The sequence below is a fragment of the Sesamum indicum genome, linkage group LG11 (assembly GCF_000512975.1).
Source record: "Sesamum indicum cultivar Zhongzhi No. 13 linkage group LG11, S_indicum_v1.0, whole genome shotgun sequence".
Taxonomy (NCBI): Eukaryota; Viridiplantae; Streptophyta; class Magnoliopsida; order Lamiales; family Pedaliaceae; genus Sesamum; species Sesamum indicum.
Genome location: NC_026155.1, coordinates 7,633,889 through 7,646,125, shown reverse-complemented (window position 1 = coordinate 7,646,125; position 12,237 = coordinate 7,633,889). Strand labels below are relative to the sequence as shown.

At 33.8% G+C, this 12,237-nt stretch overlaps 1 protein-coding gene across 3 annotated transcripts in view; it reads left to right on the top strand.

The window, feature by feature from the left end:
• The window catches only part of LOC105173527 (protein FAR1-RELATED SEQUENCE 12), an 8,966-nt gene continuing 1,894 nt past the window's right edge, over positions 5,166-12,237 (top strand). Inside the window, exons 1-3 of one of the 3 annotated variants that reach the window (XM_011095303.2) lie at positions 5,166-5,406; positions 6,147-6,691; positions 9,319-9,382. In XM_011095303.2, the coding sequence (XP_011093605.1) occupies positions 5,307-5,406; positions 6,147-6,691; positions 9,319-9,382 (709 nt within the window). In that variant the 5' untranslated portion in view covers positions 5,166-5,306. Of the gene's footprint in view, positions 5,407-5,493; positions 5,572-6,146; positions 6,692-9,318; positions 9,383-12,237 lie in introns of all 3 variants that reach the window. The other 2 variants (XM_011095301.2, XM_011095300.2) reach the window with 2 other exon arrangements.

The following is a 12,237-nucleotide window of genomic DNA, read 5'->3' as shown; positions in this document are numbered from 1 at the left end:
GTCTTGCAATCTTCCTCTCCTGCTAATTTTTAATGAAATATCTCTTGTTCCTTTGGCATGGATGGTCATGGGGGAGAAACTGTATATGACAATTAAAGTAGCACGGCATTATGTCTGTATGTCATTAATACAAACAGGTATAATACTCGTTGTACTCTATCCAAATACAATCTCAAAAATAGGTAGGTCATTCACAGTCCACATCAATACCGCACGCATTATGAATGCCCGGTTTGTGATGTGATCTTGCTTTCGCACCCCCACATGCCACAATTGTAGCAGCTCTCGATCAACGACTACGTGTACACATTTATCAAATATTTCGAATTCAACAAGCCAAGGATCACCAGAGTCAGGAACATGTATTCAAATTTTATACACATCCCCAGTGGGAGATTATACAGTGTTAAGATAATTGGCCAACATGAGTACGTTCTGTACATGAAGCCCTCCTCTATCTAATGATTAGTATGCCACGTCATGTGCCTGCAGTTGCTGGTGAAGCATACAACCTCTGAAATTAAAAAGTCAATGGTGAGTACCTCAACACGGCATACAAAGGTTTTTTATGCTAGGGGTTTTGGTCCCGATCTATTTGTAACTCGAGTCACTATAAAACTTGTAGTATACTAGCTTAGTGTCATCCTTCAGTACAACATGTAACTATTTTTACACGCATCAATCTTCTAGATTGGTAAATCCAATTCCCTTACCATCTTCTTTGTGTTGTATTAATAGAACAAAAAGGTGTGATAGCAGAGTTATAGGTCATTAGCCCACTAGAACACTTGATCGTAGACATATTGTGCTCAACCTTAATGTTCACCAACCTAGCAAACACCGACAACTGGGAGTCGCTACAATCGATGTACAACAGCTGGTCAACATGCACTCTAATGAAAAATCAGTTTGACAACCCTGACACATCATAGCCGTACGCTCCCCCGCCGTACACGAACTAGGATTGGCTTAACCAACATTAGTAGGACAAGAACTTGAACCCCTATCAGGCACACTCTCGATATGACAATAAGTATTTCGGTCCAACTGCATCATTAACCATCCTTTAGTCCCAATTCATCTGTCGGCAATCACCCCAGTGTATAGTAATCTCCTATACAGTTGAGGTTTGCTCGAGAACGGGGGCAGTCACTGAGTCATTGTACTCCTCACCCCTTTTTTTTTTTCACCATATAAAGTCTAATTATAATATTCATCTACAAACCCTTTCCTATATAAGTTGAACATAGCATCCATTGTTATGAACCTTACGTTCTTGTATTTCCAGCACTAACACCTAATCTTCTTGTCGTCCATATGTACCCATTTTATGAAAGTGTGAACACCATCCTCCAACTCCTGCATAATACCTACATTATTCAGCAGATTATTATCTTAATCCACCTCCTTAATTATCTTAACAGGATGACTACTACCTATATGTATACATATACTTAATGATTATCAATATTAAATATATAAATTTAAAATAATAATTAAACTACACTAAAGGAAATACGATTTCAATTGTTACTTAGTCAATCATGGTTTATCTCTCCCAAACTCAGTTCAGATATCAAAGGTATGTGATAATGGTAATATTTAAAATATACTAAAAAATAGAAGAAAGATAGAGAGAGTGTGGTGTGGTCTAATGATTTAAGAGAGTGAATACAATAAAATCAAAGCAACATATATATATATATAGATGAATTTGCGACGGACTTTGCGACACAATTTGCAACGAAAAAAATAATCGTTATGCCATTTGCGACAATTTTTTATAACAACTTTGCGACAGGCACATTAACCATTGTGGAAATAGCCATTCCATTTTGCGGCAATCTACTAAATTTGTGATGGAATAAGAAAGAAGCCGCAAAAATTTTAGCACCTTTCGACGGATGTTATAATGGTTTTGAGATGGAAAAAAAACTTGCATGAATACCCATACCAATTGCACTATTTCCATCGAAACTCCGTCGCAAAACTGTGACTAATAATCTTCTATCAAAAAACTCCATCAGATTAGTATGGATTGAAAAATTTTTGGGACTGTCCTTCCAGCTACAAAAGATGAGTCTTACTCAATGACAGTCTTTACGACGGCTTTTTGTCAATAAGTCGGTTCATTTTATCTCAAATCCAAGATGGCGTTATCCGTTAGGAAACTGTTACAATATCCGACGTAACCCAGAAGCAAAGCTAATGCACCACCTACCTTCTGCAACAACTAAGAGACACAAGACATCAACCAATGGCTGCAACATTTTCCTTTTATTACCAACATTGTTTTATCAAATCATCATTATATTTTCACTAAGGATCAGTAATGGACTGAACAAGATTAACTGTAGAACACAGTGGGTTGTTTGCATTGTGAAATGGGGGTTTGTCTAAAATTGTGTATCAGAGTAATGTCTTGTCCTTAGTTCACTATTACTACTCCCATTGTGTTTGTGATAGAATGTGATTCGCTAAACGAGTTAATGTCAGTGAATTTGATAAATTTTGATTAATGAAAAAATTTATTTGTTAGATACAAGTAAACTTTAGGGGCATTAGTTGTAATTCTCAAACCACATGAGATCTATGTGTAATTACACCAAATCTCAAGAGACGAGAGAGTAATTATCCCTAAATAAGAATAAAAATATATAAATCACTACGTTACACTAAAAAAATAAGAGAAAGAAAGACAGAAAAAATAGTTTATTAGTTAATGTAAAATTTAAAAAGTTGAATAAGTTAATTATCTTAACAGTTGAATAACATTTTTGCCTTTAAAAAAATTAGTGCAGTGGTAGTATTAACCGTCATTTAGGATTGTGGAGGGCCTTTTTTTTTTTTTATATTAATAGATAAATTAACCATTTAATGTTCTGTCTAATTTTTTGTAAAGCAAAAAATGTCCCTCAACTAAAAAGATAAATAATTTATTCAACTTTTTTAAATTTTACATTAACTGACAAATTAATTTTATTTTCTTTCTTTCTTTTGTTTTTAATGTAATACATAGGTTTATATATTTTATTTTTATATAATATAATTAAAAGTGCGAAAAATTATTTATTATATGCACGCAAGAATGACGTGCTACAATGGCTAGTCTCGTTATAATTAAAGAGCATTTTTTTGGTGTTTTCAACTTTCCTGATCTACTATTTTTATTTTTTTAAATTATTTCACAATTTATTTCTTTTATCTCTCGTATCAATTTCTATGTTTGTTTCTTCTTTCAATTTTGATTTTTTTATCTGCTACTTTTTCTTTATTTTATAAACTATTTTACCAATTTTTTAATTTTCTCTCATTCAACCTCCGTATTTGTTTATTCTCTTTGAGCGTGTTTGGCTGTGAAAAATGAGAGCATAAAAAAAGTAAAAGTAAAAATAAATGCATAAAATATAATTTTGTATTTGGTTAGGGGAGAAATACGGAGGTAAAGTAAAACTTGATGTATATGAAATTGCTCTGGAGCCTAATTTTGTTTTCGTCCAAAATTGGGTGAAAAAGTGAAAGTATAAGACCAAAAAGACCAAAAAAAAAAAAAAAAGAACATTTTTTATTTTTATTTAAGTTATTACCCATATATATCTATATATATAATTTTCATCCAATGTTGTTTTTGGTATCAACAAAGGCATGATGTTTGAACTCGATTTTGTTAGTAATTTTTATTTTATTTAAACTAACAGTTTAAAATAAATGAATAATACTCATTTTGATGAATATTTTTATTAATAAAAAATACTCTTACTCTTTTTGATAAAATATTTTTATTAATAAGTTTTTAAACTTTTGATATATTAAAATTATATTAGTATAATATTAATTTATTTATTTTCTAATACAAAATGAAGAGAAGGGTTATTCAATAAAATTATAAAAATAATTTTTTTCTTTTTAATTTATTTTTCTCGTACCAAACAAGGGGAAGTATTTTAGATTTACTCTTCTTTTAATTATATCAAACAACTTGAAGGAAAGCTATTATTCTTTCGCTCCTTCTTCCCTTCCACTTTTCTTTTTCCTCTCACTTGAACCAAACGAACCCTTAATATTAATTTCCTTCATCAATTGTATAATTAATTATTTTAATTGAAAAAATGCCGCTACCCTTTTGCATTCACGGTTTGGTAATTAATTATAGAAATGTATATTGTAGCTAAATTTCGAAATTTACCTCATTTTTAATAGTGATTAAAGAAATTAGAAAATTCTTTAATAGACATAACTAGTAATTAGATGAGAAATAATTATAATAGAATTAAAGTTACAAAACAGTAGGTTTTATCAAAACGAAATTTTAATAAAATTTAACTAAAAAAATAATTATTTAAAAAAAGAGGGCAAACGTTATAAGAAATTGTATTTGCACGGGAAATATATACTATGTTTGGTTTCATATTTTGGCATTTTGCGAGACAAAATAAGACACACCTAATGTTTATTTTTGTGTTTTTTACACATTATCTGTGCGTTTTTTAATTTTTCAATTTTTTATATATAATATATATACACTTATATACATATAATATAAAAGAGATATGATTTGACAATGAACAATGCTTTCTGTCTCTTAAAAATACAATATTAAATATTCAATATTTATATATATACATATTTATATATAAAAATATATATAAAGGAGATATGATTTGGCAATATATATTAATTTTTATTTCCCAAATCCCAACATCGAACCTTTATCACTTATTTTAAAATATTTTAAATTATCTCAGAACACAAATCCAAACATACCATTTATCTCCAACACACACTTACTTATCTCTATTTTTATCTCTTTATTTTTAAAATATCAAAATAAAACACTGAAAACACAAATCTAAACACTATTACGGCCGTTATCCACTAAATCATATGCCCAAACGGGAACTCAATAACTTCTAAATTAAATGAGGGGTAAAATTAGAAATTTATGTAATTTTTTTATGTTAGCGTCATCATTTTTCGTCCAAATCCTTACAATATGGATTAAGATGTAAATAATAAACTTTTTAAGGGAGTATAAGTGTAATTTCAAAAAATTTTAGGAGAAATTATAATTTCATATTTTTAATGAGAGTATAAATGTAATTAACTGAGTGTGTGTGTCTATATATGTATATTTATGTGTGCATATTACCTGGATTCACCTTAAAACGGACGCATTCTCTTACTAAAATGGCAAAATAGTCCTCGAGAGGATCCTTCAATCAGAAAAAATAAATAAAATGAAATAAAGTTCCTGATTTAGAGATGATTAGGTAGACCCGGTCTACAACGCCCACCACTTGCAGATCATGCACCCAAAATTACTGAATTCCACCGCCGGCTCCGCCGCCGCGACCTCCTCCTCCTCCACCGCCTCCGTGGGAAACCAAAATCCTGTTCCCATTGCAGGTTACTCTCTCTCTCTCTCTCTCTCTCAGTCCTATTTGTGTGTCTCCGTGTTTTGTTTATTCATTGAATTGATGCCCGAATAAGTAGATAGAGATGCTGAATCGGCCAGAAACAATTGGTTCTTCGGATTATGACGGTGTTTTGAAATTGTTGGTGCCGCTTAAGGTTTGATTCTATGCTTCCTATTTTTCTTTTTGTTGGTGCGTGCCGCAGTGTTATTTAGTTTGTAGTTGCCACACAATTTGTTATATTAGTAATGTCAAAATTTGTGGACATGTAAGGCGTTTTTAATGCTAGAGGCAGCATCCATTGATGAATGCCAAGATAAATTCAGATTCTGCATTGATTTTATCAATTATGATGAGAGTGCATTTCGTAAGCTGATTGCATTTTAGTTTGCATGAAATATATCATGCAAGAAACAAGAGGGGCAAAAGAACTTACTTCATGACAATTATCTTTCTTAACCAAAAACTAAAGAGAACCTACTTCATTTTAGTTACGAAATACGAGACATTACTTTACCTGTGTTATTATCTGGGTTTGCAGTTATAATCCAATTGCACTATTTTTTATTTATTAATCCTGGAATATGAATGTTTTCACTGAGCAGCCTGTGATTGTACTGTAATTGGCATGAGAAGTATGTAGTTTTTGCCAATGTTGTACTTTTGATGACAGCATTCTTTTACTTATGGAAAGGTTGATTTATTGATACTTGGATTTGTTGAACTTCGCAGAGATGGAAAATCCTGGATTTGACCTGGAACAGCGTGAAGCGGTTTCTGGAGATAGTGACGAAGAAGGGGTTGTGCGTCTTCGTTCTGGGGGAGAAGTGGTTGATGTGAATGAGGGGCAAGATGATGCTCATATTCTTGAGTTAGAAAAGAAATTATTAGAGCAAGTTGTGTATAGTGAGGAAGAAGCATACATGTTGTACTGTGATTATGCACAAGCCATGGGTTTCAATGTCCGAAGGGGAAAACAATACTACTTCATGGGAACCAAAAGGGTAAGGTCAAAAACTTACTGCTGCTCGAAGGAAGGGGTCAAGGATGATAAAGCAGATACCAACGCTGTTGGTTACAAAAAGCCCGAAACAAGAACAGGATGCAGAGCAATGATATCTTTTGCATGCGACGATAGTGGTCAATGGAAGGTCTCGAGATTTGTAAAGGAACACAATCATGAAATGGCCCCACCATATGCAAAGCCCTTAGTGAAGTCGGGCCAAGCGATTTTAGCTGCAAATGTTTATGGAAGTGGCGGTGCTCTAGAGTCACTGGTGAGTATTGCTTCTTCGTACTCATAGTTTTGTGCTCAATAATATACTTTTCATTTTATGAAGTATGCTGTTGCCTTAGCACATTAGTTGGAGGCCTTGTAACCGCATCACTTGGAACTTACCAAATATACATGAAATACTGCGTGATTATTTCCATGGTGACATATACAAGATTTTGCTAAAAATCATGCAATAATTGTGCAGAGAGATTTCACAGGGACTGCATCATATGATAAATTGTTCTAAGGAAAATTAAGTCAGTAAATAAGATGTGAGGCTGGTGCTTTGGATACCTTGACTTAGTTAAAACCCTTGTTACAGTTGGAGATGGCTGATCATTTGCTGGTGCTTTAAATGGGCGTAACCTTATTTTGTTAAAACCCTCATTATAGTTAGAAATGGCTTCTGGTATTTTCTTAGGATAGTTAATTTGATATTCCTGAGATTGGAATGAAATCTTTTACATTTAACTGGAGGCCTACTTCCCTCTTTTCTATTTGTGAAGGTTGTATTTAGCTGCTACATTTATTCCTTTGAGTATATCAGTATGTATCGCTAATAGAAATGTTGTCTCTTGACTTTTCCATGATAAAAAACCTGTACTGCTAATCAAACTGAGTTTTTCCCCAAGTATTGCTATGAGATATAGAAAATTGAAAAGAAATGATTTGTGGTGTCATGGAAGAAGGATCACGGTCATGTTCTGAGGATAAAGTTAGCTCATCTGCATAAATGACGTAGCATCGTTACTGGAAATTATTTTTGATGTGGTTGTTGCTGGGTTTGATTTGAGTTATACTAGCCAGATAAACAAGGAAGCTTCCATTTTAACAGTAATAAGTTGAATCTTGGTAATTATGCAACAAGCTCAATGTGCTATACAAACAAGGAACAATCAGAATGTCAGCAACAGAAGTCAATATGTCTACCCATCTTCCTGTATAGAGAAAAAAAGGGCATTAAGAAGCTTCTTTTCTAGTGTCTGAGATTGAGTAGGTCTCTATTCCTTTAGAAGCACAGTGCTTCTTTTCTAGATAAACTGCATATGCATATAGGGGCTATTCTTCCATATTTTACCACCTCTCTTTGTAAATAAAAAGTTCCACCTTGTACTACTTAATCTAAGCGGCAGAAGGATTTGTTAATTCTTGCATTAGATCACTTCTGGGTCTGGTGGATGGAGTCAAATGCCAGAACTTTTTTGTTTGCAGAAAGTAGTACTTTTATGAAAATTCTGTTTCTTAGATGAGCTACACATGAATAGGCAGCAAAAGTTAGGTTACAACATTTAACATATTAAAGAATAGAGAAAAGTTTGATGACGTCTATATGGTGAAAGAGGTGAGTTCAGAAGCTGTGGAGGGGGTTAGTTACGGGTGTTGAACTGTAACTTCCAATAAATTGGACTGTTTGGTTTGCTGATGCTACAGGGAGGACCTTTAGCCGTCCAACGGATTCTATGGTTCTGCAATAGTAGCTTCCTGGAAATTGGATTGCTTTTTGTCCTAGTATTATACACTTAGTATGCATTGTTAGTGTATTGCTTTATGATTAAGTAATAAATTTTGAAGCTGGAATTTAAACAAAAATGAACTCTAAATCAAAGAGAAGAATAAGAAAGAAAAGAATGTCAAGTCAGAGAACATAAACCAATAATCGTCTCATGAGTGAGATTATACAGCAATCATGATAAAATTCTCCAGATAATGAAGTCCAATGAATTTTGTGATGCTGTTATTTAAATATAATCCCTCAATATTTATGGATCATGCGTGGTGAATAACTAAGAACCATATCAAAACATAAGTGGAGAGCTAACGGTGGAAATAAGATGAAAAGCAATGATGAGAAGGTTTGAGGATAGAGATGCTTGCAAGCAGTCAAAATGTGGTAGAAAGCTTCAGTACTTTATTGCATTTATGTCCTCCAATGGTTTCCACTTGGACCCTACAGCATCTGCTGACTTTACTTCAGAGTTCTTGAGTTCTATACAGAAGAGAGTTATCTTCTTTCAATTCTAAGACTTGCCTTGAGTCATTGACATTTTATTCTGCTAGAGTGCAGAACCGGTGTTTCACCTGGTAACATTACCCTATGAAGGATTTAACCCCAAGGATCAAATCCGGGATTTTTCCGTACAAACTCGAGATTTGCCTGAGGAGCTTGCTGGGTACTAGACTACCCACTAGAGTAGCAGTTGAAGGCTCAATGTTTCCCTTAAAATGTCACTTCTTAAGATTGGCATAGCAAGCCTCTTAAAATTGACCTCCAGAAACTCTGATTGACAAACAGGGTCAGGAATCTTCTTGAATTCTATCTTTTTCTTGACAAGTGGAACATGAGACACTCAGTGGCCAGTGATCCCGCAGGTAAAGCCAACTCGCAAGGGAAACTGCCTATGTTTAGAGGATTGTGTGAGGTGTCTTTGGCTGGGGGTTTTAATATTCTTCTTTAAGGTGGTGAAGTTCTGCCCAAAGGATTGCAACCCACAAATGTATTTGATCTCCCAGTTCAAATGATTCTGTTGCCCTTTGTCTGGGAAACACTAAATCCTGTGCTAAGCTTTATACTGGTTATCCTTCATTATTTTACTCTTCTTGTTTCTTGCTCAATGGCTACAATCTCAGTTGTGGAATCTGGAAACAAGGGCCTATGGAAAACCGGGTGGGAGCATACCACAGCGGAACTCAAGTACGGTTATCTTTGACATTGTACAAAACTTTGCGTTATACCATTATTCAGTTGGATATAAACATCTATACTAGTTCTTGTTTTTTTATTGATCAACACCTTAAATAGTGTTCCAGAAGTGAATCACCCTCTTTGTATGGACATCAATCACATTAGTGGTTATAAGCTGAACTCATATGCAGCCAACACCCAGGAAGCTGAGCAATTCTCTCCAAAGTTTGCTTGTAAAGGATACATCCTGTCAGTCCCTTGCTGACAAAAGGTCCATATAATTTAAATGGTTAACCATGAAGAGTCTACCTTTAGCTTTAGTAGTGCAAGTGTTATGCCTTGTGCCCATATCGTGGGTAGCCACAAGTGCAATTCTTGCATAATTGGGTCCTCTAGCACCTCCTTCGCTTTTATTCTCATTTTGGGAAAATGATTGACCCATATTGCTAGAGAGTTCTATTTTCCCTCTGACAAATCATTCCAAATTTCCCCCAACATCTAATGTGGCATCCCTACCTTGGGTGAGCTGTGACACTATGTTGCCATGCTGCTGGTCCACGTGATCAGGACCCACAAGCAGAACCTAGCACAATGGACTGCGCTTTACAACTATTTTGCTGTTGTCCATTTTTTAAAATGATTAATCGAAGTTGCTAGCAGAGTCCATTTTCACACAGTCATCTCAAGTTCCACCCACAACCAAGTAGACGTACTTAGTAAATCCATCTATCACTTTCCTAGTTATTGTTTGCCATCCTTGCATGAGGACCGCCCCTGATCCCTAGAGAACTAGCATTTGTCTCAATAATGAATGACTCAACGAAGTTTGGGCAGGTTACCACTGCAGGGGTGGTACGGCTTGCTTCAGTCCTTTGAAGCCACAGCTTGTTTTTGCCACCATTTTGCTTGCTGTCTTAATAAAGTCTCCACTCCGTTGCTCTAACAAACTCTCATTATCAGAAGATCTCCGAACGTGTGAATTGGTATGGGAAGATATATTTAGACAGGAATAACATGAGTATAGAAATGGAATAAAGGTAAGAAAATAGTCTGAGAATAGCATATCCCAGGCTTGGTGTGCCTAAGATTGAGAAAGAAATTGAACCATTACTTAATTGATTTTCTCATGCTTGCTGGATGGTACTAAGAGTATAAATGAAATTGGAGAGATGACCAACCCTTTACGTAAAAATTAGTTAAAGAACATTAAATTAGAAGTTGCACCTAGTACTAATGTGTATTAATTTTAGCTTGTTAGAATAACAAATAATATATATATATATATATGTATCAACGTAATGTGTATAATTTTTTTCTTTTTTCTCATTCAATATGTAACATGAATATGCCTGGCAATAGATGTGCAATTGTATGTGGGCCTGCATCAATGTATAATGAAATGTTATTTATTTTTATTATTTTGTATAAGAATTACAATTCATATCAATAATAAATAGATGTTAATATACTATATCTGGCTTGCTCCTATACAACAATCTCACTTTAACTTAAGGGCTCAAGTCTGGGGAAGAAAAACTTTAAATACGTAAGTACAATTTTAGTAAGGCCAATGGTATAGTGCCAAGTATAGTAAAATATCTATACCAGAAAAGGTATCTGATCGAATGACTTATAAAATCACTAACTTGCTTATAGAGATGATAACAAATTAAGTTGTGAAAGACCAGAAATTAAGACTATGGTGATCAGATTAGTCAATAACCATCCTATAATTCTCGATCGATTGTTTCCTACGTTATCCTAGAGAAGGTCTCTGCAATATTCATGAATTGGCCATGTGTGGGTGCATGGCAACACAATTGAGAGCCTCAAACAGCCTCCGCTCTGTCCTTGACTGACACTTGATTGGATGGGACAATGAAGCCTTACTATTGGCTTTCTATCTGTTCAGACGTCATGAACAGTCTATAGCCAAGTGAACTGTTGAGACATTTTAGTATGAAGAATTAGTTAGCCATAAGATAATCAGATCACTTGTCAAGAATTTTTGCCTTTGAACAATTTTTTGTTGTCATGAACTACTTATTTAATTTCGTTGAAATCTTACTTCAGCTTGTAATAGATAATTCAATCACTTTCGGGAACCTAGTCGTTCTATTGAGTCATTGAGCAAACAGTTAACATTCAATCATTTTGGGAAAAAATTAAATTCCTATTTGTTTCTAATAAACTAGTTATTCTACTCCATCAAAATAATTACTATCTACTTCAAACTTATGTAGCAAGTTTCGAAGAAGAACCTATTACTTCTCCAGTGTTGCAAATACTGATATAGTTATGAACAAAACTAATTTTGCTGATCGTTTGCTAGGTCCTGATTTGGAGGTTGGTAGTCCCAAAAGGACCACTTGTTTACAAACACGTAGTTCCTATTATTTTCCCAATGTAATTGAAAATTTATCCTGGGGTGCATTTTGAATTGATGGATCTAGGTCTTGTGAATTTAAAATCTATAGATGCTAACTTGTTTGGCACATAAAATATATCAAAGGATTTAAATCCTTCACTGAATCCATTAGATTTGAAACCTATTTATGATTTATTTGAAATTCATCCAATACATATTCATTTTTAAATCTTTTTGTAATGCTCCAAAATCATTAACCAAATGAATTTAAAGTCTTTACACAAATTCATTGTAAAGCCCAATAAGAGATATCAAATACGTGGATTTGAAATCCAGTCATTTAAAATCCTTAGTCAAATCCAATCCACCATTCTTAAACCTAGATGGTTAAGTAGAATATCATACTTACCTAATTGGTTCACCACCAACATGCATTCCCTAGGTCTTCCGTTTTTTCTTTTCTTTTACTTTCTTTTCTTCTTTGATTTTCCCTTCT